At 45.3% G+C, this 27,003-nt stretch overlaps 1 protein-coding gene across 1 annotated transcript in view; it reads left to right on the top strand.

Moving 5' to 3' along the window:
• Positions 1-27,003, top strand: part of BMS1 (BMS1 ribosome biogenesis factor) — a 334,476-nt gene that overhangs the window by 20,759 nt on the left and 286,714 nt on the right. The window contains exons 2-3 of the mRNA XM_086922425.1: positions 20,385-20,585; positions 21,771-21,961. Coding sequence (XP_086778551.1) covers positions 20,410-20,585; positions 21,771-21,961 — 367 coding nt within the window. The 5' untranslated portion in view covers positions 20,385-20,409. The remainder of the gene's footprint in view (positions 1-20,384; positions 20,586-21,770; positions 21,962-27,003) is intronic.

Below are 27,003 nucleotides of genomic sequence, written 5' to 3'. Positions count from 1 at the left end.
CTCTGAGAGGTCGCTGGGGTCGATCAACTAACAGGGGAGGTCTCTGGGTGTCTGCAGCAGAAGGGTCCCTTCAACCTACGCTTTATAGTGCCGACCTGCGTCAGGTAACGAGGTGGGGACGACCATTGCAGAACGTGGTGTGCTGAATTGTTTGTTTCAGATGATATTATAGGTGTGTGCCCCTTACGCCTGTGGAGTCATGATTAAACAGCGGCTTAAACTAACATCAGCAGCACTGTAGTCGCTCCAAAATCCAAAGATAATTTATGCGACTATATAATGAGACTGCCTGACCCGCGCTCATTTGTTGGAGAAGTTTATAATTTCTAAAGGTCTCGGGGTGAAGTCGTGATGATTCTTTTTCCTTTTTAGGTCTCGTAGCGATACAGCGCGTCAGCGCTGTACTCACCGAGATCTTTTGTCACGGACTGTGATTCCCAGGAGACAGCCTCGGCCACGCGCATTGCCTCTTCAAGGAGGCGATTTCCGCTGGCCACGCGCTCAGCTGCTGTCTCCTGGGAAGCAGAAACAGAGACAGACACACACACGAGCGCTCATGCACGCACGCACCCACACATACAGAGAACCCACCCCCGCCGTTGCCTGCGTGAATAATAACAGCTGTGAGCAACAAAACTCTTGCACACACTCAAAGTGCTCACCAATTCAAAGTATGCTAAAAAATTTATGCAACGCATTGTCATACACAATGCCAATAACTCAAACTTTAATGCTGCGAGACCTATTGCATTGCAAATGCTTGTTTTATTTATGTGTTGGTTTTGAAAATAGCTAAATTAATAGCTTTGTGATTTACAATGTCAATAGTTATAACTTTTGCAAATGTGACACCTATAGCATTTGTAATGCAACATGTTTTGTATTTACGTGACTTAGATGTATTGATTTTACAAATTACAATGGCTTTTAATTTTTTTAAATAATTTATACTTAAATAAAAGTTATTGTAATTTATAATGGCAATAGCTTAAACTTTGTAAATAACTTTTGGAAAGAATATGTTCAGTGTATTTTTTTGTGATGAAAATCCAAGAACAGAAGTGAAATATTAACATCTTTTTTTGACATTTGTACTAAAACTTGAAACATTGAGAGAACATATTAGAACCAGTTGTTGTTGAATGGTTGCACAGAGTGATGCTGTTGCGTTCAGTGGTGCTGAGTGATGCTGTGGCGTTCACTGGTGCTGTGGTAGCGCATAGTGATGTTGTGGTGCCCCTGAGTGATGCTGTGGTACCCCTGAGTGATGCTGTGGTGGTGCGATAGATAGAGTGAGGGCGATAGATAGCTAGAGGGAGGGCGATGGATAGCTAGAGGGAGGGCGAAAGATAGCTAGAGGGAGGGCGAAAGATAGCTAGAGTGAGGGCGAAAGATAGCTAGAGTGAGGGCGAAAGATAGCTAGAGTGAGGGCGAAAGATAGCTAGAGTGAGGGCGAAAGATAGAGTGAGGGCGAAAGATAGATAGAGTGAGGGCAAAAGATAGAGTGAGGGCAAAAGATAGATAGAGTGAGGGCGAGCGATAGATAGAGTGAGGGCGAGCGATAGATAGAGTGAGGGCGAGCGATAGATAGAGTGAGGGCGAGCGATAGATAGAGTGAGGGCGAGCGATAGATAGAGTGAGGGCGAGCGATAGATAGAGTGAGGGCGAGCGATAGATAGAGTGAGGGCGGTAGAGTGGTAGAGTGAGGGCGGTAGAGTGGTAGAGTGAGGGTGTGTGAGTGTGAGGGTGTGTGAGAGGGTGAGGGTGTGTGAGAGGGTGAGGGTGTGTGGGGTAGCGGGTGTGTGAGTGAGGGCATGAAAGGGAGAGGGAGGGTGGGTGGGAGGGTGCGTGAGGGTGTGTGAGGGTGACGGTGTGTGAGGGTGGGGTGTGTGGGAGTTGTGAGGGTGAGGGTGTGTGGGTGAGTGAGGGTGTGTGGGTGAGTGAGGGGGTGGGGGGTGTGAGGGTGGGGGTTTGTGGGGTGTGAGGGTGGGGGTTTGTGGGGTGTGAGGGTGGGGGTTTGTGGGGTGTGAGGGTGAGTGAGGTGAGGGTGTGTGAGGGTGTGTGAGGTGAGGGTGTGTGAGGGTGGGTGAGAGGGGGATGACGGTGGGTGAGGTTGAGGGGGTGTGTGAGGGTTGTGAGGGTGAGGGGTGCGAGGGTGTGAGGGTGTGTGGGGGTGTGGGGGTGAGGGGGTGTGAGGGTGAGGGGTTATAAGGTTGCAAACAACAATTGCTTCCATGACGTGATAAATCGAGTGAAGGGAGATTAGTAGCATGAGTGTCTACAGACGCGGACTCTGAGGATTACTGTGTTAAACATTGCGCAGTCAGAGCAGGGAAGAATGTGCAGCGCAACGGCCTGCGCAAGCCTACAGTACCATACAGCTTGGTAGCACCAAGAGATCCGTAGACGGGCTAGAAAGGGGCAGACATGACAAGTCCACTGTATCTCCCGACTTGAACATGGTTCCTTTGCTGAAAAGTCTGCAGCGCTGGCTGTCAGGCCTAATCTGCATGGCTCTGCATATGCAATTGCTGAGCTTTTTAGTTTATTTTTGACCACTGACACTGACCACACGATGGCAGTGCCAGCCTCTGTATCCTGCATAAAGCACTGTTTCCTTCGATCTAAACAGGACTCGCAGTATTTTTATAACAGATCGATTTTGTATGCATCGGAAAAAGAATCTACCCTCTTCCTGCTAGGAACTGTTATTTTCGTTCTCTGGAACAGGAGAAATGGCTGCATCCAGTGCGTGAGGAAATGAATCGCTCAGGTTATCTATCCCACGCGCAAATAAATCTGCTCGGCTGTCACGCGCGTGTGTTCAGCAACTAAATCCGAAAGCATCCCGCCAGAGTAGCCGTGTTGGAACCAGGTTAGGTTACCGTTGCAGAAAAGGAATCTGTAACGTTACTGCGTCTGAACCCGAACCTAGTCCTGTTTGATCTCCGTATGCAACAAGGGGCCTGGTTAGGTTATTGTATCAGAAATGAGCTCAGTTTGTAATACCGTTCTTGAAACATGTCCCATTACGATGAATGGATTCGGAAAAGAATCTGTTGAGTTCCCATTGCAGAAGTGGAATCTGTTTGTCACTATACCAGACAATCGCTGGCATTCCATGTTCCATCTATTTATGCTCCATTTGTTTTGGGAAAACAAATTGACCTGTGTGTTTCCAAGATGAAATCTTGTTGAGTGCGGCGTGCATGGGACGAATGACTGAACCATGTTCTTGCTGCGCTGAAAGAGCATGGTCTCTCTGTGAAAAAATCAAAGCGTCAGATGAAGGCGAATTCTATGCCATGGAGTGTATTTAAGGAACGGTATCAGACCAAGAGACGATTTCTTGTCTGCATGTTGAGTACTGCAGCACCCCAGGAAGACTAGCGGTCTTTTGTAGGCCTGACCGGATATTACACGAAACTTTTTCTGCATTTCTTAGAGAAAAAATAAGTGAAAGGCTTGTGTTCATTAATGGTAAAAATGAAGGGAAGTTGATTGAAGCATAAAGCCGTGAAGCGGGGGGCGGGGCAGCGGAACCCTTTGAAGTCACGGCCTGCGGCCGTGAATGAGTGACGGCGGGAGGCGGGGCAGCGGAAGCCTTTGATGTGGCAAATGCTGCTGGCAGGGTGAAGCTCTTGCACGAAGGAGCTTGTGGTCATGTGATTTCACGTGAACTTTTGAAAATCCGCATCGTAAAAAGTCAGCTTTTGGATGGACAGCATTAGGTTCGAGTAAACTCGACCTAAAAAACCTTTAGCTGACAAAGTTACATTAAAAGTGATAGTACCTTTTAGATTATGCCATCATACTGAGCGCCTCTTGTGATTAGAACAGCTTCACCTAAGTAAAGGGTATAGAGATGAGGTGTATGTATCTGGTTTGAGAAGTGGGAATATTCCCACAGGTTCGATGGGCTAGCATAGTAGTCCTTCGCAGATTCATTGTTAAGTTTTAACACATACAACAAAACTGCTATTATCCACTGAGTTTTTAGGTTGGCTTTGGAAAAAATGCAGCACTTAATTTTTTAGGTCTCACCTAGACCATGTCCTATTGGTTCTGAGACTGTTCAAAGTATTCAATTATGTCTTATTGGTTATGTAGAAGGTAACAAATATGTTAAACACTTAAATATAACTTTTCAACATGCACTTTTAAAATAACCAGTTTGCTAAAATATTGAAAGGTCTGACTGAAAGTGCCATTTACAGCTTTTCGGCTATCAGCAGGCCAAGCGTGTTCCTGAATTAAAGGGTGTGCTCCTTTAATTCTAGACACATCTTCATCGCCTGGATACCCTACTGGGTGATTAGCCTCTATGCAAGTCTTGATTAATTGATTGTAAATAGCTTCTCTTTAATCCCCCCTCCTGAAGCTACATGCTTATTACTTGATGGCTAGAGGGAACATTAATGTTTCACTAAGTATAACCTGTAACCTGTCAGCCGGTCCGTCCCAGAGTCTTTCATTTTTTCTTTTTTATTTATATAGCACCTACTACCTCCCTGACGAGTCGATACATTTGGAAACTAAACACTGTATTTTCGTCTCCATATTTCTACAGCATATGGCCTGGGCAGACCAAACCTCGCAACAGGGGAAGCATGCATGGCTTAGAACTGTATTAAAAATGCTAATACTCCCAAACTAGAACGATAGTTCAGTAGGAGAATGTGCCAGCAGCAGAGAGCTGCGTGCCACCTTCATCCACGCACTTTACCGCCCTCACTCTACCACCCTCACTCTACCACTCTACCACCCTCTCTCTACATGTCGACCTCCCTCACTCTACCACTCTATTGCCCTCACTCTACCGCCCTCACTGTACCACTCTCCCGCCCTCACTCTACCGCCCTCACTCTGCCCCTCTACCGCCCTCACACCCTCATTCTACCACCCACACTCTACCACTCTACTGCCCTCACTCTACCGCCCTCAGTCTACCGCCCTCACTCTACCACTCTACCGCCCTCACTCTACCACTGTACTGCCCTCACTCTACCACTGTACTGCCCTCACTCTACCGCCCTCACTCTACCACTCTACCGCCCTCACTCTACCGCTCTACTGCCCTCACTCTACCACTCTACCGCCCTCACTTTACCACTCTCCTGCCCTCACACTACCGCCCTCACTCTACCGTCCTCACTCTACCACTCTACTGCCCTCACTCTACTGCCCTCACTCTACCACTCCACCGCCCTCACTATTCCACTCTACCGCCCTCACTCTACCACTCTACCGCCCTCACTCTACCATTCTACCGCCCTCACTCTACCGCCCTCACTCTACCACTCTACTGCCTTCACTCTACCACTCTACCGCCCTCTCTACCGCCCTTGCTCTACCACCCTACCGCCTTCACTCTACCTCCCTCACTCTACCACTCTACCGCCCTCACTCTACCACTCTACTGCCCTCACTCTAAAAGGCTCACTTTACCGATCTACCGCCCTCACTCTACCGCCCTCACTCTACCACTCTACCGCCCTCACTCTACCACCCTCGCTCTACCGCCGTCACTCTACCGCCCTCACTCTACCACTCTACCTCCCCCATTCTACCATGCTCACTCTCCACTCTACCGCCCTCACTCTACCGCCATCACTCTACCACTCTACCGCCCTCACTCTACCACTCTACCACACTACCGCCCTCTCTCTACCACTTTACTGCCATCACACCCTCACTCTACCGCCCTCACTCTACCGCCCTCACTCTACCACTCTTACTCTACCACTCCGCCGCCCTCACTCTACAACCCCCACTCTACCACTCTTCCGCCTCACGCCCTCACTCTACCGCCCTCACTCTACCATTCTACCACCCTCTCTCTAGCACTCTACCGCCCTCACTCTACCGCCCTCACTCTACCGCCCCACTCTACCGCTCTACCACTCTACCGCCCTCACTCTACCACCCTCGCTCTACCACTCTACCGCCGTCACTCTATCGCCCTCACTCTACCACTCTACCGCCCTCACTCTACCGCCCTACTGCCCTCACTCTACCACTCGAACTCCCTCACTCTACCGTGCTCGCTCTACCGCCCTCACTCTACCGCATCACTCTACCACACTACCACTCTACCGCCCTCACTCTACCGCCCTCACTCTACCGCTCTACCGCCCTCACTCTACCACTCTACCGCCCTCACTCTACCACTCTACCGCCCTCACACCCTCACTCTACTGCCCTCACTCTATCGCCCTCACTCACTCTATCGCCCTCACTCACTCACTCTATAGCCCTCACTCACTCACTCTATCGCCCTCACTCACTCACTCTATCGCCCTCACTCACTCACTCTATCGCCCTCACTCACTCACTCTATCGCCCTCACTCACTCACTCTATCGCCCTCACTCACTCACTCTATCGCCCTCACTCACTCACTCTATCGCCCTCACTCACTCACTCTATCGCCCTCACTCACTCACTCACTCACTCACTCTATCGCCCTCACTCACTCACTCACTCACTCTATCGCCCTCACTCACTCACTCTATCGCCCTCACTCACTCACTCTATCGCCCTCACTCACTCACTCTATCGCCCTCACTCACTCACTCTATCGCCCTCACTCACTCACTCTATTGCCCTCACTCACTCACTCTATCGCCCTCACTCACTCTATCGCCCTCACTCACTCTATCGCCCTCACTCACTCTATCGCCCTCACTCACTCTATCGCCCTCACTCACTCTATCGCCCTCACTCACTCTATCGCCCTCACTCACTCTATCGCCCTCACTCACTCTATCGCCCTCACTCACTCTATCGCCCTCACTCACTCTATCGCCCTCACTCACTCTATCGCCCTCACTCACTCTATCGCCCTCACTCACTCTATCGCCCTCACTCACTCTATCGCCCTCACTCACTCTATCGCCCTCACTCACTCTATCGCCCTCACTCACTCTATCGCCCTCACTCACTCTATCGCCCTCACTCACTCTATCGCCCTCTCACTCACTCTATCGCCCTCACTCACTCACTCACTCTATCGCCCTCACTCACTCACTCACTCTATCGCCCTCACTCACTCACTCACTCTATCGCCCTCACTCACTCACTCTATCGCCCTCACTCACTCACTCTATCGCCCTCACTCACTCACTCTATCGCCCTCACTCACTCACTCTATCGCCCTCACTCACTCACTCTATCGCCCTCACTCACTCACTCTATCGCCCTCACTCACTCACTCTATCGCCCTCACTCACTCACTCTATCGCCCTCACTCACTCACTCTATCGCCCTCACTCACTCACTCTATCGCCCTCACTCACTCACTCTATCGCCCTCACTCACTCACTCTATCGCCCTCACTCACTCACTCTATCGCCCTCACTCACTCACTCTATCGCCCTCACTCACTCACTCTATCGCCCTCACTCACTCTATCGCCCTCACTCTATCTATCTATCGCCCTCACTCACTCTATCGCCCTCACTCACTCTATCGCCCTCACTCACTCTATCGCCCTCACTCTATCTATCTATCGCCCTCACTCTATCTATCTATCGCCCTCACTCTATCTATCTATCGCCCTCACTCTATCTATCTATCGCCCTCACTCTATCTATCTATCGCCCTCACTCTATCTATCTATCGCCCTCACTCTATCTATCTATCGCCCTCACTCTATCTATCTATCTATCGCCCTCACTGTATCTATCGCACTCCCTCTAATGCCCTACCTCCCTCTATCTATCTATCGCCCTCCCTCTATTGATCGCCCTCCCTCTATTGATCGCCCTCTATCTATCACCCTGCCTCTATCTATCGCACTCACTCTATCTATCACATCACCACAGCATCACTCAGCACCACCACAGCATCACTCAGGGGCACAACATCATCACTATGCGCTCCCACTGCATCACTGAACGCCACAGCATCACTCGTCGCCACCACATCATCACTCATCGCCACCACAGCATCATTCTGTGCAACCATTCAACAACAACTGGTTCAAATATGTTCTCTCAATGTTTCAAGCTTTATTACAAATGTCACAAAAATATGTTAATATTTCACTTCTGTTCTTGGATTTTCATCAGAATAAAATACACTGAACATAATCTTCACAAAAGCTATTTACAAAAATGTAAGCTATTGCCATTATAAATTACAAGAACTTTTATTTAAGTATTAATTATTAAGAAAAATGAAAAGCCATTCATTGTTATTTGTAATATCAATACATCTAAGTCACGTAAATACAACACATATTGCATTACAAATGCTATAGGTGTCACATTTGCGAAAGTTAAAACTGTTGGAATTGTAAATGACAAAGCTATTAATTTAGCTATTTTCAAAACCAACGCATAAATACAAAATTTGTCATTAACAATACCAATAACTCAAACTTTCCTAATGCGAGACCTATTGCATTGCAAATGCTTGTTATATTTTAGGCAGGTTGGAAGAAGTTGAGTAAGTAATTTAGTGCTGAGGTTGACTTGGTGGCCTGTGGGGTTATAAATTACTTTTCCTGCTAGGATAATGAAACCTTCATGGAGTAATTGGAAAGGGAGAATTTGATGTTCATTGTAAGAGGTTGCTTGCACCGGAAGACAAGTCAGATAGTCTTTAAATATGATAGCAACTCCCCATCCCCTGCTTCAGACTCTGTCTTGTTTAATGATTTTATAATTACTGGGTAATGCATTGGCCAGATCTGGAGAGTTTGTATCATTCAGCCAAGTTTCGGTTATAAAATCCAAATCTGGTTTCTTTTCATTCAAGAGGTCCCATATGTCGATGACGTGCTTAGAGAGCGATCTAGCGTTGAAATATAGACAAAAAAGTTTCGGGTGATCACGGTTATTCCAACTGCCTGACTGATATTGTCCCAAGCTTGACCATTTGCAAGCGCGGCAGGAAAATGGGCCGTATGAGAGTCCGGGGCAGGCCAAAACACACTGTGCAAAGTTGTTACATGACTTGGGTGCATAGACCAGCAGCTCATTACGTGAATACCCAATGGTGGTATATGAGGCTGGAGTACCACCAGAAGGGGTTGTGGCACCTGGCCCCGGCCGGTCGTGGACAGGCACAGACTGGTTTGCCCTAGGCGCGCCCGCTGTGCGTCCGTTGGCACATTGGGTTAAGTAGCGGGAAGCGCAGGCTCCTGGCTCCACCCTCTTGCTCACAGGAGATGCACAGTGATTGGTCTGCCTACTTCCTGTTTGCTCTCCACTCAATCGGCACTCAGCCCTGGTGGACCAGAGCTTGGGAATCAGCAGCCAAAAAGACACGGTAGGAGGAAGCAGCCTAATTCGCTGCCTTCCTTTTTCTTTTAAAAACAGATACTGACTTTAAAAATACGTGCTACAGGTGTGGCAACAGCAAAAACAATGTGCAAATAGGCAAAGTTCAAAATTCGGCGAGGGTATAGTGCAAATAGGCAATCTTAAAAAATGGCGATTTGAACTTCTGTCAGAGCGTTCAGCAGCAGCAGCCTTACCAGTGGTAGGCTGCGCGTCCGCTAACACATTGGGTTAAGTAGTGGGAAGCGCGGGCTCCTGGCTCCGCCCTCCCGCTCACAGGAGATGCACAGTGATTGGTCTGCCTACTTCCTGTTTGCTCTCCACTCAATCGGCACTCAGCCGTGGTGGACCAGAGTTCGGGAATCGGCAGCCAAAAAGACACGATAGGAGGAAGCAGCCTAATTTGCTGCCTTCCTTTTTCTTTTAAAAACAGATACTGACTTTTAAAATACGTGCTACAGGTGTGGCAACAGCAAAAGCAATGTGCAAATAGGCAAAGTTAAAAATTCGGCGAGTGTATAGTGCAAATAGGCAATCTTAAAAAATGGCGATTTGACCTTCTATCAGAGCGTTCAGCAGCAGCAGCCTTACCAGTGGTATGCTGCGCGTCCGCTAACACATTGGGTTAAGTAGTGGAAAGCGCGGGCTCCTGGCTCCGCCCTCCCGCTCACAGGAGATGCACAGTGATTGGTCTGCCTACTTCCTGTTTGCTCTCCACTCAATCAGGACTCCGCCATGGTGGACCTTTTCTCTCGCAACCATCGTACTTGCCGCCATTGACCACGCCAGGTCCCACCTCTGACACAGTGCCTTTAAACTCTAATTGGACGCTGTCGACCGCGATACAGTTCTCCGGTCTCTGCTATCGAATAGAACAGGGGTCTCCAAACCTGTCCTGGAGGGCCGGATCCATGCCAGATTTTTTAAATTACTACATGTATCTCAATGGGGATATCCCAAAAATCTGGTATGGATCAGGCCCTCAAGGACCGGTTTGGAGACCCCTGGAATAGAACATCGTAGCGTGAACAAGCAGGGAAATAATTATCGCGCACGTTTTCAGAGTAGCATACTCACGACTGAGACTGCTTGATTCGCGTCGCGCTATCGGTGCTTTGAATGTTGGACCCAATCGGCAATTAACACGTTTTTAATCCATAAGAATGTTTCCCTAATAGATGAGTACCCAACGACGATGAAGTTTCACATAATCACATATAGGATAATCGCCCTTGCGAAAAATTAAAGACAGCAAGGTAACGAAAATACCGCCTATCATACATCTTGAACCAGTGAATCTCGGAAAAGCACATGAGAAGTGATTACTGATAACATCAAATTGAATGAATTTGAAAGACCAAGTAACTCTGTTATTTCGACCCTTCAAAGAAATATGCTGACATTGTCCTGATGAAGACACACTGTTTGTGTCGAAACGCGATGACAGACAGACATCAGCTCCGACAATCAGCTCTGGGATTCATCAAAGTTTTTAACTTTCCCCTGAATATTAGAGACTACTATAAATTGAACATTGTACTCTCTCTTTTATTGCTTTTTTATGTATTTCTTCTATATGATTGAATATAATTATATCAATTTTTATCATCGTTATTAAATTTCATATGTTATCATAATAATTGGTTATATCATTCTCTTTTTCTTGTGTTTATATTGCTATGCTGAATTTGTGCCAGATATCTACATTGTTTTTGCCTGGATATTCTAGTTTGCTATCAACCGCTTTGCCCTGATCCCGGAATTGATTTCACTCAGGGGGTCCCTGTTTAACGCCACAAGTGGCAACAGCAAAAGCAATGTGCAAATAGGCAAAGTTAAAAATTCTGCGATGGTGTAGTGCAAATAGGCAATTTTAAAATATGGCGATTTGACCTTCTATCAGAGCGTTTAGCAGCAGCAGCCATACTAGTGGTATTCTCCCCTCTGTCCACTCCTTCCCCTGGGAGGGAACCTTGAATCGTCCCAACCTTTCCCCAAGGTACTTAAGGGCTTACCTGCGGGTGGGTCCCGAGATTCGTAATGGGACAATATTCAATTCAGACACCACTTCAACCGTCTGGGCACTCTGGATATCGTTTGGGCTTGATTTCGCCCCCACTTTCAGTCTGCGGCATCATCTGTGCCTGTGCAACATACAGGAACCTTCCAAGGCCTGTGAGCATCAAAGACACCTGAAGGAATCTTCCTTGGAGTGAATGAGTCACTTCCCTGCTTCTGCAGGTGCCGCAACAAAGCTGACCGGTCTGCTGATCCTGAGCTCGCACGGACTCCGAAAGGCTCAGCAACACAGGTGGTGGTTCTTCACGTCTCTCGATGCCTGCCCTGCCCTCTCACCAAGTTTGAGGCCAGTGTCCCTCATAGGAGCTGCAGGAACCCGACACCTGTGCACTGCGTCGACTTGCCGTTGCAAAGGCTTGTTGGCTTCCTTCCACCAAGATCTTCGGGCTCCAAGTAACACCAACCTAGAGTATCTCCAGTGACCAGAATCTTCGTACACACCACATTGTTTGCGTTGTGGCCTGCATCTTTTGTTGAGCTGCTTGAGGTACTCTCGCGACTCCACTGCATCCGGCCTGTGGGTCCATTTGAGGGTCACCTTTGTTTCTTTTGAGATCCCCCGATTGCTCGAGGTCTGCCCTGACTCCCCAGCTTGTGGTGAGTTCCCTGGACCTTGCTGGTCCAGACATTGCAGCTTCTTTGACATTCACGTTGTTTGCAGTTGCCACAGCTTGTTGATGCTTCCGATGGACACCGACCCCTCAACTCTCGACATCCGACATGGGACAGCTCGTGCACACCTCCTGGTCATTCTCAGCGTTGCAGGGTCCTCACAGCTACAGAGTCAAGGTTACCGTCGACTCTCCTGCAACACCCGACATCGGTGGGAATTAGTCTTCCAGGTCTACGGGTCACTCCTGAGTGACATAGATTCTGTTCCCTCTGCTTGCAGGTGCCTCTCTACTAGTATCCAACTTCGGATTCCAGCGAACACTTTCTCCTTCCCCAGCAGCGGCACTATTCTGAAGTCCTCTATTGGGTTTGACAGCAGTTTCTTACACTACTTCACACCTATGCACCTGGGTTCCCTGGTGTAGGTAACGTGGGTACTAGGTTATCCATGGGTGGGGTGGCTCGCCAACCTTCTGTCTTCCACTGGGTCTCTTCAGGGTCCACTGGGAAGGGTCCTTTCTTTCTTTAAAATTGCAACTGCGACTTATACGTTGATTTGTAGGGAGAACACGGTCGTGTTCCCACACTACTCCGTGGGGTTCCTAGTCACTCACCTTGGGTAGTTCCTTGGGGGCCCGGCACTTCTATCTCCTCTAGACATTATCTTTACATGAGTCATGGTTCTTGTACCTCTTTTTTAATATATGGTTTGATTTCCCCCCCCCCCCCCCCCCCCCCCGGGGTTCACTGTGTATTATGTGCTATTTACTTGATTTCTGTGGAAAGTAGTATGTGCATTGTGCATATCATCGGGTAGGAGATATTAAAACGTGCTAGTGAGTATTATATAATAAATACATATTTTTATTAAGACCTTGTGTGGTTCTTAATTCATTTAATCTATACCTAAAAGATTTCATTCTGGTAAAACAAGCTGCTTTACACTCCTGGTCTAAGCCTGAAGGGTGCTCTCTGCAGCTACCACTTAGAGAGCTTTTGATAGTTGTCTAAGACCTCCTAAATCACCATTAAGGCTGTCTGGTCTGGAGCAGGCTGTCCACTTACAGAAGTGTACATCATATACCAGTCCAGCCTCTCACAACAACTCTTTGATTCAGTCGACCAAAAAGTATTCTTTCGGTTAAGCTAAAATGATTGGGAATTGATACAGGCTGCTGTGTCTGAGAATTATACTCCACACTTATTCCTCTGTGCTAATAAAAAAGGCCCAGGGAGTGGTCAAACACTGAGGTTTTAAAACGAGAACAGATTGAAACGGTATTATCTCTGCCTCTAACTCTTTGACTTGAGTTGGCAGCTAAACATGATTTGATGCTGGCATAGGGCTAGCCACCTGGATTAAATTAATTTGATCTTGGATAACTGATGTATGCTGACGACTTTGGAGTTAAGTACCTGTCTAATTGAGAGACAAAACAGCTAGTTCATAATGAACATTAGTTTACAGTGAAGGTCTCAATAAAAAAAGAGATCTGAGTGCTTCAAATATTGTCACTCAAGCCGAAATCCAAGGCCAACCAAGACACAGTCGTAGCACCAGGATTTACTGTAAATGCAAAATCACTCTGATTCAGCACTGACTCAGCCTTTTCTTTCTTGATTTCCATGTCCAAGAAAGCAGACCATAATGTATTACCTACAATACATAACAGGATAAAGGCCTACCTCACAATCGCCAACCTATTTTTAGCAGTGTCCTTATTCATATTCTGGAGTATCATCATTTCTCCATTGAAGAGCATCCCCCATCTGATAGTTTCTTACTAAAGGTTAAAAAAACTATAAACACCTCTTTCTTTCCCATGCTTGTTCTACATTGACCCGCCATGTCTGATTTATTTTCAAGCCCAGCGACATTCCAGCCTTATATTTGGCTTGTGCAGTGGAGTTGCTGTCAATAGGAGCCTATTGGTCCGGCCTGGTCCATTGTATTTCTCAGAGTCGGGTAATATGAATGAAGCGTTATTGCTCCCTTGCCAAATTCTGCACTTGCTACTTGATCAATTAGCATAACCCCACTAGCTACATCATTGTGACTAAGCGTTGATTATTGCCCCCTCATAAATGTCAGAAAAATGAACATCTCCTAGAACTACTGCAACACATGGACCTAGAGCAGAAAGTCATGAAAAGCTGAAAAAATGGGATGCAAACCTTCTCCGATTGTGAATATAGAATTTGGAACTACATCTCTCAGCTGACACGCATCATCCCATCTGTATTTCAACATACATTTGAAAACTAATTTTCCAGAGGGGAACCGTCTTTCATCGCCAGCTTCCACTGCCAGTCCTATTCCTGAGGAAATTCATCAGCCAAATAGCCTCCTAACTACCCCAATTGTTTGGCACGCTCTGTTGCTCCCTGGTTAGGTTTGTATTCTAGAAATAGCAAAACATACTTATGGTGAAGAGATCCAAGCATAATTTGATAATTGCTCCCTTCTTTTGCATGGAGAGTCAACTGTAGGACTCTTACCATCATAAAGGTAACCTACTTATGCTTCTTACAAAATGTACTGGATTAGCTGTCGCTAGTATTCTCACTTGAGTGCCTTGTTAGTTTCAATCAGGCAAATAATAAAGCCTTTGTAAGATTCAGTAAAATTTAAGGTGGTGCATCATGATTTCATTATGCTATGCTTATTTTGCAAAATGAAGCTCTTTACTATTATTTGGGACTACAATCTGGGGACGCTACAGTGGTGAGACACTTTACTTGATTTTTAGCTCAGTTGTATAGATCAGCATTAGGTCTTCTTCATTCTACACCAGTCTCGCCATAGTAGCTAGAGTTAATCTGGTGGCAGCACCTTATTTTGTGGTGGTAGTCACCGTACGTTTTGTAGTCCATCTATGCAAGAAGCTAAGTAAATAAATATAGAAAAATCTTTTCACAATTAGAGATTAACTATGATTGGGAAAGTATATTTACGAATTTGTCCTTATTTCAACTTGTAGAAAAAACATGTAAGGATGACACACAACATTTTTTGTAGAGAAAAGCAGGTAGCAGTGCCTTGTAGGCCACTCTCAAACCTACCAATAAATAAACCATATTTTTCTTGTGAGTTGTATTTAAGTGAGTTTTAGTAGTCTGATCATTCGTGTTGTTGCACAGATAAAGGGAAAAGGCATCTTCTGGCTCTTAAAATATTTTGGATTTATGGAACCACCTAGTAGTGTCCACTCCTTCCCAATCGATATAGTTGGACCGAATCTGTGACTAATTTGCTTGAGATCTTATGATAAACAGTTTACTTCAGAGTGTTTCCTAAAAGGCACTTATCCTTCCTTCCTTCCTTCTATGGGTTTTCGCAATCGTGGTATTTTTTTTAGGTCTCGCGACCTATCGATGTGCGCAAGCACATCGAGCGGAGCGAGAATTCAAGTGGCGAAAATCTTCTTCAAACCACGGGCTTTCAGCCCCGCGGTTTTCATGCAGTTCACGTGAACCACGTGATTAAACATGCACGCGCATCGGCAGCATTTCTCCTGCAGGCTCGCAAAAGGCTCTCCACCCTCCCCACATCAAAGTCATCAATCACCCTCCCACAGGCTTCCCCAGCGCTGCCCCGCCCCCTGCTTCACGCCCAGGCCATCTGTTCCCTGCCAGACCTCGTTTAACTTGTTCCCTGCTTGCCTGCCCCCCCTCCCCCACCACAGCAATGCCGAGTGCTGGTTTCACTTTCAGCACGGAAGACTTGCCTGCTTTGCCAACGCTTGTTTTTATTAATTTTTTTTATTCAATGCTTGTTGTTTTCGCCTTCTTTTGCATGCCCCATGTGTGTACATGTACTGGCGGTCTGCTTGAGTATTGTTGCAGGTGGAAGATATTTCATCGGTTTACAGAAGGACGCATTCATCTCGTGTAAGCACACATTTGAGTCACAGGATATTGAGCCAGCTCGCACGAGGGCGGTCCGCTTGGGCCACCTTGTTTATTTATTTACTTAGTTGCACAAGCGTGGTCCGCTTCGACAGTGCTTGTTTATTTATTTAATGACTTAGTTGCACAAGCGCAGTCCGCTTCGCTCTCGTGTCTCTTTCCTGCTCTCTCTCTCTCGTGGTTCTGTTTAATATCCGTCTCCTTAAGTCTTGCTCCCTCCTCTCTTTCTCGCTTCTTTCAGTCTCTCTTCCAGTCTTGCCGTTTTGTCTCTCTCTCGCTTGCTGTTCTCTCTCTTGCTGTTCTCTCTCTTGCTCTCCTCTCTTTCATTCTCACTCTTCTCACTTTTATTCTCGCTCTTTTTTATTCTTGCTCTTCTCTTTCATTCTCGCTCTTCTCTTTCATTCTCGCTCTTCTCTTTCATTCTCGCTTTTCTTCTCTTTCATTCTCGCTTTTCTCGCTTTCATTTTAGCTCTTCCCTCTCTCTCTCCTGCTCTTTTCTCTCCCTCTCTCTCTCTTTCAGCCTCCCTCTACCGGCACTCACTTGATCTCTTAAACACACAGAGCTCCGTCTTCAGCCCATGCCTTTAACAGGCGAGTGAGGCGGGGGAGAGATGCCCCAGCGGGCTGTTACCACCAGTGCCTCCCTTGAGCGGCACTGCCTCTTTAGTAGCGTATATCGTCCACGGCCGATGTGATGACTGGTTCATGCTGGCTTTTATTTTACAAAAGCTGAAATTAAGCACAATGAGTGAAACATTGAATTGCATTTGTTTTCAAGTTTAGCCCCTTTTACACTGAGGCAGATTGTCAGAGGCTGCTCATTCAGTCACAATTCCTCCTGTGTTCCAGAGCGAGCCCAGCACGCAGGCCGCTGTTCTGCTTATAACCGAAGGGTGTACGTCTGGCACAGGGGCAACTAAAACAGTTGCCAATCGCTTGGGCTATCAATTTCATTCAGGATCATCTTGGGTTGAGGTCCCTTAATTGTTACATTTTCCAGAGTTAAGTAGATGAGCAGGGTGCCTTCTGATAAATTGAAAGTGTACTTTTTGTACAGGTTTGTGCACCAAATTATTACTAGCTCACTTAATGGCTTTGTTGTAATGCTGTAATAATGTGGAAGTGCAGTGAGTTACACAAAATGAGGGGCCTCACTGCAAAATGTGATCTTTCGTAAACACTGTGGGTTGTATGTTTTCTAAAGCCCTATGCCCCATTTGATTTCGACCCTCTCACCCTCTTGGTTGATCTCGTTTGGTATTTTGTAGCCACAGAGACCAAGTTATTTTAAAACCTACATAAGAACTAAGCCCTACCATCATCGGCTCTTCAGTGTTATTAAGATTGTTGAACCGGTTTAAGGGAGATCGTTGACTGCCACTTTATAAGTAACTGCCTTTATGTTGAGCCTCTGAATTTATAGTAATCTAAATTGTAGTGACTCCAGAGCCAAGTGTAGGTTGCAACAAGCAGCACTCTCGATTGTACATCTATAATGCATGGCTGTATGCAACAGTTCAACTTTTAAAGATAGGATGTTTCTGCATCCCGTGTTTAGGTAATCTTACAATGGCTAAAAGGGCAGTAAAATAAAAACACCTGTGGCTGCAGGATTTCACTTATCAATGCCCATTAAACAAGCATCCAGCCTTGACTATTTTTTTCCCCGATATGTCTATCACTGTCTACGCCCTTTCGCAGTCTGTTGTTAATTTTGTGGTCTGGAAGTAGTGGGGCTTTATGCTAAGCTGCCCTTTGGATGTGTTCCTCTATTGCAGCATCTTTCTTTTGCCATGTTTCTTATTTATGCAGTGTCCTCAACAGCAAATGTGGCTAAACGCATTGGAGTGTTTTGCATAAGCACCTATTACATTACACAAGGTCAGATCCTGCGTATCTTTTGTATGTATTTATTTAGTTACTTATGCTGGAAAGTGCATTGCTAAACACGTATAAGGTCCCAAAGGCCACTGCAAATCAAAACACATAGGTAACACATACAATTCTGACAACATAAAATAACAACATATCACATACATACACTCAGTAATACATTGCTATAATACAATACCATTAGCAAAGCAAATGGCTTTAACTTGAAGGCAAGACCTGTTCGCAGTAGGAAAGTTGGAGCTATTGGTTTTGTAAATGACAAAGCCCTTTATGTTTTTAAAATGAAAACAAAAATAAAAGGCATTGTTATTTGCAATTGTAATAGCTCCAACTTTCCTACTGCGAGACCTATTGGCAACGCCAGTGCTTGTTATTACAGCTGTAGGAAGTATTTTCATATGTGTTTGGTAAAAGGTAAAATACCATTTGCATATGTATGTAAGCCTGTCAGATGAAGTCTTTGAAGAAGGTTGCTAAGTTTAAGAACTAATTGTTTGGACTGTGCAGATTTTATTTTTCGGCTCTAATTTACATAGATAATTTAATATTGCATTATTCACTGGGTGTGAGAGAGTACGGTCATTTGGAGAATGAATTGTCCTCTGGCTGTGAGAAGTTGAGTTTCACTTTTTTTGTTCATTATATCGTAAAGGCATTATCTACATGGAGATGTAAAATATCAATGGACCTTTTTTTTAATTAAGAGTGTTTATTTATCAATTATTTTTCTATACAATAGAAATAACTTACAAGACCATGACACATATATAGATAGTACTTGCAATGGTTGGTAAGCAATAGTAAGACATGCAAAATATGTATACATTTTGATTGTACCTGCTGGAGAGCACTTATGGTTGTCAGTGTAACAGCATCCATAGGGATAGGAGTGGGTAATGAAGAAACTAGGGATATTTGCAGCAGTGGCACTGCAAGTTTAAAGTAATTTTGAAAGCTGGAAGGGAGAGAGAATAGCCTGCTGGACATCTGGACATGATGTATCGGAGCTACGGGGGCTGAAACACAGGGAGCTACATATGGTAATTGGGAGTATGGAGGAAGTTGTTCAAGTTCCGACTACTGCTGCCCATTGCTACTAATTTGACAAGTGCATTCACATTTATGCTTTAAAACTAAGATTAGCTACTGTTTGGTAACCTGTTTTTAGTACTCCGGTGAGTTGAGAGAAGAGATTAAATAACAAGTATTTGCAATGCAATTTTGAGCTATTGGCATTGTAAATGGCAATGCTTTTTTATGTTTTGGGTTTTAAAACCTAAATAAAAGCCATTGTCATTTACAATACTAATAGCTTAAACTCTCGCAAATGCGAGACCTATTGCATTGCAATAAAGGGCATTCTCGACCGCTTGTTAGATTGTAAATATCAAAGTAAGAGACCGGCCTGCGACATCTTCAAACTAGTGATAAATAGTGCAGTAAAGAAGACATGTGTTATAAATTACACAGACACAAAGAGTGAAGTGAGAGTTACATATGATCCGAGCTATAAACACTAACAAGTCTCTAACACCTTTAGCTCTGTGATTACACTGCTGCAGTTAAGGAGGAAGAGCTGGGGCTATTTCCTGCCCTCTTCATGATTTGAGTGTGCAGTGTGGCATTGCGTAATGCCATTGCTATCTTTGCCCTAATAAAAAACACTCCAGCTGTAGTAGGGCCCTGGCTTCACCTCCTGGTGCTGGGCAGGCTGTGCTTAATGGCTGGCATGGAGGGAGGGAGGGAGGGAGGGATTGTCTCGGCTCCAATTCCGCTCTTGTACAGTGCCCCTGCTATTTCTAGTGAGCGAGAGGTGCTGAGGTGGTGCTATTGGTGGTGGTATTGGTGGTGATGGTGGGAATTGGTGGTATTAGTGGCGGTGGTGGTATTGGTGGTAGCATAGGTATTGGTGGAATTGGATTGGTGGTGGGGGTATTGGTGGTGGCATTGGTTTTGGTGGTGATGGTATTAGTGGGGGTGGTGGTACTGGTGGTGGTGGTGTTGGGGGTATTGGTGGTGGTATTGTTCATGGTGGTATTGGTGGTGGTATTGTTCATGGTGGTATCAGTGGTTGGGTATTGATATTGGTGGTGGCATTGGTATTGGTGCTGACATTGGTATTGGTGGTGGGGATATTGGTGCTGGCATTGGTAGTGACCTTGGTATTGGTGGTGGGGGTATTGGTGGTGGTAGTGGTGGTATTGGTGGTAGTGGTGGTATTGGCGCATGTCCGCCCTGCAGTAAGACAAATTCAATAAAGTAAATAGTGCTTACAGACTAAATAACAGGCCCATTGTAACAACCAAGTAAAGGGGACAGTATATGTGGGAGGTTACAAATTAAGACAAGGCCGTAATAAGGAGAGACTAACAAGCCTATTAACGAATCCGAAGGCAGCATTTACGAAAGACAATGACACAAGCCAATGAAAAATATGGGCGGAGAGTGGGCGCGGCTTCTCTCCCATAATCTACTACAGCAGTCTCGCAGAGCAAGTGGGGAATGCGTGCTGCTGCTAGGCTCGACCTAAATATCTGCTTAGATTTGTTGTGTTATGTAAATGTTCTAGGTACAAATGTATGCTACTTTTCTTAATGTTTTATAGAACAAACTGTTACAAATCCGCAAACATGGAGGAAAAAGATCAAAGGAAGCATCGTAAGAAGCATAGTGGACCGAAGGCTGAGAAGAAGAAGAAAAGGCATCATGCAGACCTTGGACTGGGGGACGAAGAAGATGCACGGAAGAGGAACCCTCGTGCCTTTGCTGTACATTCCGCTGTGCGCATGGCAAGGACTTTCCACAGGTACTGGGGCAGAACTGACTCAGTGGAACTTTAAAGAGAGGTTTCGCTGGTATCAGTTGTTTAAAGCAAGAGCTGATGTATAGTATTCAACTAGAGCTGATGTAGGGTGTTTCTGATTATGGCTTGAGCTTAGGTAATTTGTTTTTCTTGGAGTTGGTTTAGCAGAACCCTAATTAACCATTGGAGAGTTGTAAAATACTTGTAACAACTATTTTATTATGAGACTGGCACCATGTTTTTGCTGTTAGGAAGAGTGGTCATTAACAGATTTTACTATTGCCTAATCAGTTATAGTTAGTTTTAAAGCCCCAAAAGCAAGAAGAACTCAGTCAAATCTCCCTATAAGATTTTCCCTTCATACAAAACAATATCTTGGTAAAATCTAGAAAGGCAAATGAAATTAAGATGTCACTGTTGTCTAGGAGACGTTCCAGAGAGTTTGTGCTGGAAAAAATTTATTTGAAGAGACCGTAAAAGTTATTGTGAAACAAAAAGATTTAAAAGGGATTCTGATGGTTTAAAATGTTTAAACGAGTGCATTGTCCTACGTCTCACTAAATATTGTGTATCCCTGAGAAGAGGGCAGATATTCTAACAATATGTGCCTGCAGTCACTGGTCCCTGACTATGACTAACTTAGCTATCACCCATTCCTTTATTATTGTGCTCCTTTTTGTTTACCCGCTTTGGTGTGCCTCATCCAATGTGACAGGGCCGGTGCAGGGCATTCTAACTAACCATTGGTCCAGTTTGGACAGAATAGGAGACTCTTCAGAAGTTCTATAACAGTCTCATGGCCCCCTACCAAAGGATCCCGGGACAAGGTGTCAAACATGAACATAACCTTTGGACTGAGGCATAAAGTTAACACGCCTCCCTGGCTAGAAAAGTGTCCTGGATTGTGTTCAATAACTTGGTCAAGCTGGGAGAAAAAGGAATTCTGTGTATTATTACAAGCTGTTCACACTTCCAGATAAAGACTATTCATGGCTGACTTTTTGATGTGCAGCTAGTTCAGATAGCTCATGTTTTCTATTAGCTGTCAACCCCTATGTCTCTTGGAATGAGTTGACTCGCTCATGCAGCTGTTTGGCTTTCTGTTTAATTGAAACAACTTTAACTGAGAACGATTATTTTTAGCTCCAGAATAACAGTCTCTTTTCTCCTTTTTTTCTGTACCTCTAGGACCCAGGATCTGAAGACTAAAAAACATCATATCCCTGTGGTCGATCGTACCCCTTTAGAGCCACCACCGGTTGTGGTAGTTGTTGTAGGACCACCAAAAGTAGGAAAGAGTACCCTGATACAATGTCTTGTGCGTAATTTCACCAAGCAAAAGCTGACGGAGATCAGGGGACCAGTAACAATTGTGTCTGGTGAGTACACATCATGAAGTGATGCAAAAGTTTTGTAGTAGTTAAGATGTATTTGGCTTGAACAAGTTCTACACGTAAAAGATCTTTACAAAAACATAAAACCACATTATAGATGTACACTTTATCTAACCCTCCTGCATCTGGATATTTATTTGTTCTTGTTTTATGCTTCTTGATGGATGTCCTAGTTGCCTGCCAGTTCCTTATTCTCTGTATTTGGAATGAACTATTTTAAGCATATTTGTTAAAAGAAAATCTCTTGAGATGGCTATCCTGCAATGTTTGGGAACCAGACCGTTCAGGGTGGATGCTTCTGATATTCATCTCCAGTCTACATCCAGATTTTAGCATTTTTCTTTTTAAATCTGACTGTTCGCTTCCCATATGTATCTAGTGTCCTTCAAACGTCCCACCATGCTTCCATTTGCATACTTGTACACACTGGGGCACATAACGTGCTGGATTGTTTCAGTGGCTCTTGTTGGTCTTGTTCATATGCGTTCTTGAATTTTTCTCCATCGTACCTAAGTGCTCTTTGTAAACCCTTACATTGTCAGAAGGTCTGATGGTACAAGTCGAGGGACCTAACTTCCACTTAAAACATTAGCAAAGTTTGTCTTCACTACCATTGTTAAATTCAGTGCTAGCTTCATTTTATTCCAATGGAAACCCCTACTTATTTCAGGCAACCACTTCTTTCTCCTTTAATAGTTAGTATTATATATATATATATATATATATATATATATATATATATATATATATAATACTATCTACCTATACCCAAAAAGTTCCCAAAGCAATGAGAAAGCACTCGACAGTGCTCAGCCATCCGGCAATTAAAATGAAGCTTTCTGTATGCTCCAAATGAGTAACAAGTGCCAACGCGTTTCACGGCCTCACGCCGCTTCTTCCTGGGCTGCTGAGAACACACAAAGAGATCAACAGAACAAGGATGGCTGGATAGGAAAAGTCATTATCATTAGTGACAGTGACGTAGTCAAAATGTACTACGTAACCAAGGCCTTCTGTACCAAAAACAAATTTATTTAGTTTTTCTGGTTTTTAGATTCATCAAAACATATGGACAAACTAAAGACTGTCACGACAGTGAATACATGAATACAGTATTTACATTTATACACAACTACCAATATACATTATTTACAAAGTGAGAGACACACAATTTGAATGAATACAGTTGTAAAAGACACACCAAAAGAAAAATAACATTAATCAATATCCAAACATAAATTGTATTTATATACAGTGAAAAAGTTCCTACAAACAAAAATAACCAGTCCTTAGGGGTATGAAACCAAGGGACAGGCGGGGACAGATGGAGTAGTACGCCTGCCTGCCTGACACCACTGTGGTTGCGATTTGTATTGGGTTACACCACTAGGGTTCCAGGTGGTATTGTACTTTTACTTCCTAGGTGCACCCTTTTTGAATGACCACAGGGTAGGTATGTCGACGCGTTTCGAACCAGGTTGTTGGTGGTTCTCTTCAGGACGGGGACTGGGAACAATGCGTCTGTAATGATATACAGAGTGGGTGTCAGGATAGATTGTGATAAGTAACAAAAACTTATTGGGAGAGACTCCACAACTATGAGAAACTTTTACCTGCACGTGGCAAAGAATGTGCCTTGGTGTCGGTAATTCGCCGGTGTGGGGATAAATTCTGTAAAGACATACAAGATTGATGCTTAGCACCCTGGGACATGGTTGAGCGTTTGAGGCTGTACTTGTACACATCACCTAGATGGACCAGAGTTCATACCTGCAATTTGCCGGTTAGGATTCTTTCAGGTGTAGTTGTCCGCCACGCGGTACACACACGGGAAGGGAACTGCTCACATAATGACAGTGTTTCTATTCACAGGCTGAAAACAACACAGATAGACCCGTGCGCGGGGTTAGACGGGTATTGAATTTTGAAATGCATCGTATATATTAAGAAGCCGAGTCGCATTTCCTACCTGGGCAAGTAGCTTGTGTAGCGTGTGGCTATAGATATCACTTCAGGACCGATGTATAATAGGCCGGTACCTGCATTGCAAGAAGGCAAGAGTTGATTAAGTCAAGCCGGCCCATGGGGCGGGGAAAAGTAATAATCTAGCGCTGCGCGCATTTGAGCATGGAACATGCACGCCGCTTACTTGCTCGGGAGGATTCAATCACTCTAAGTCTCGCAGACTGGAACACGCACGGTCTGACAGCGTGTCTCAGCACTGGCTGGGGTTTCTTGAAAACTCCCGAGCCGGTTGGCTTGTGGGAGTGGCTGAGGGGTGTCGTCAGTAAAGGATCATGGTCCATGTAGTTCAGGCCTTGATTAGAAAAATATTCACGCGTGTTTATCGGGCATTGTGTCCGTGGGGTGTGAATCGTGCAACGTGTGATCATACCGGGACAACGGTATTAACGAGCACCTAAACTGCGTATTAAACACTATTTCCCAAAAGTACATAGTGATAAAAGGATATTCAGAGCCTGTCACCAGTTAGACCGGGCACCAAGGAAATGTAGCATCAATCATAGTTAGTACCTCATGTACAAAGTATTATGCAGAAGCATACACAGAAAATAAACAACCGGGTTAAAAACAGCAGCAGCACAACCAAGCTCAGCCGAAGAACTACAAAGTGGATTACAGACTGGAAATTTCGGACCTTTCGTTCACGCCAATGTTAGAAGTATCGAACTTCAGAATGAGATACGCCTCTTTCTGGGCTAGGCGCAGATCAGGGTCTCCACTACCACCCCTGATAGCTGCCAGGACTGTCCATCTGATATCTTGACTGGAATGGTTTTTTTGCAGAAAGTGTGAGACCAGCGGGGCTGTCATGGTTTTGTTATTGATTCTCGAGCGGTGCTGGATAATGCGCTGGCGGACCTCCTGGGTGGTTTTACCGATGTATAGCATCTTACATGGGCATTGGATGGCGTACACAGTATACTTGGTTTTACAGTTAGTATGTTCATTGTGGCGCCAGAATTTCTTCCCATCTGTGAATAATGACCCTTCCATGATGAGTTCGCAGACGGAACAGGTCCCACATTTGCGGTGCCCCATGACAGGATTTGCTCCAAAGATGGTGTTCTGTTGATCCCTTTTGGGCTGCGGTCTGGTTGATGTTATCATTTGCCCAATGCTCCTGTTCTTTTTCAGCGCAAATACCATCCGGTATGCGTTTCCACATTTGGCCCCCACACAAACCAGCTGCAAAAAATCATCAGACGCAGTTGGCACTTGGTAAAGGAAATCCTTCCGGATATAGGCGCCCCTCTATTTGCGCTGAAAAAGAACAGGAGCATTGGGCAAATGATAACATCAACCAGACCGCAGCCCAAAAGGGATCAACAGAACACCATCTTTGGAGCAAATCCTGTCATGGGGCACCGCAAATGTGGGACCTGTTCCGTCTGCGAACTCACCATGGAAGGGTCATTATTCACAGATGGGAAGAAATTCTGGCGCCACAATGAACATACTAACTGTAAAACCAAGTATACTGTGTACGCCATCCAATGCCCATGTAAGATGCTATACATCGGTAAAACCACCCAGGAGGTCCGCCAGCGCATTATCCAGCACCGCTCGAGAATCAATAACAAAACCATGACAGCCCCGCTGGTCTCACACTTTCTGCAAAAAAACCATTCCAGTCAAGATATCAGATGGACAGTCCTGGCAGCTATCAGGGGTGGTAGTGGAGACCCTGATCTGCGCCTAGCCCAGAAAGAGGCGTATCTCATTCTGAAGTTCGATACTTCTAACATTGGCGTGAACGAAAGGTCCGAAATTTCCAGTCTGTAATCCACTTTGTAGTTCTTCGGCTGAGCTTGGTTGTGCTGCTGCTGTTTTTAACCCGGTTGTTTATTTTCTGTGTATGCTTCTGCATAATACTTTGTACATGAGGTACTAACTATGATTGATGCTACATTTCCTTGGTGCCCGGTCTAACTGGTGACAGGCTCTGAATATCCTTTTATCACTATGTACTTTTGGGAAATAGTGTTTAATACGCAGTTTAGGTGCTCGTTAATACCGTTGTCCCGGTATGATCACACGTTGCACGATTCACACCCCACGGACACAATGCCCGATAAACACGCGTGAATATTTTTCTAATCAAGGCCTGAACTACATGGACCATGATCCTTTACTGACGACACCCCTCAGCCACTCCCACAAGCCAACCGGCTCGGGAGTTTTCAAGAAACCCCAGCCAGTGCTGAGACACGCTGTCAGACCGTGCGTGTTCCAGTCTGCGAGACTTAGAGTGATTGAATCCTCCCGAGCAAGTAAGCGGCGTGCATGTTCCATGCTCAAATGCGCGCAGCGCTAGATTATTACTTTTCCCCGCCCCACGGGCCGGCTTGACTTAATCAACTCTTGCCTTCTTGCAATGCAGGTACCGGCCTATTATACATCGGTCCTGAAGTGATATCTATAGCCACACGCTACACAAGCTACTTGCCCAGGTAGGAAATGCGACTCGGCTTCTTAATATATACGATGCATTTCAAAATTCAATACCCGTCTAACCCCGCGCACGGGTCTATCTGTGTTGTTTTCAGCCTGTGAATAGAAACACTGTCATTATGTGAGCAGTTCCCTTCCCGTGTGTGTACCGCGTGGCGGACAACTACACCTGAAAGAATCCTAACCGGCAAATTGCAGGTATGAACTCTGGTCCATCTAGGTGATGTGTACAAGTACAGCCTCAAACGCTCAACCATGTCCCAGGGTGCTAAGCATCAATCTTGTATGTCTTTACAGAATTTATCCCCACACCGGCGAATTACCGACACCAAGGCACATTCTTTGCCACGTGCAGGTAAAAGTTTCTCATAGTTGTGGAGTCTCTCCCAATAAGTTTTTGTTACTTATCACAATCTATCCTGACACCCACTCTGTATATCATTACAGACGCATTGTTCCCAGTCCCCGTCCTGAAGAGAACTACCAACAACCTGGTTCGAAACGCGTCGACATACCTACCCTGTGGTCATTCAAAAAGGGTGCACCTAGGA

Source organism: Lissotriton vulgaris, chromosome 5 (assembly GCF_964263255.1).
Source record: "Lissotriton vulgaris chromosome 5, aLisVul1.2, whole genome shotgun sequence".
NCBI lineage: Eukaryota > Metazoa > Chordata > Amphibia > Caudata > Salamandridae > Lissotriton > Lissotriton vulgaris.
This window is presented reverse-complemented; position numbering and strand designations above follow the sequence as displayed.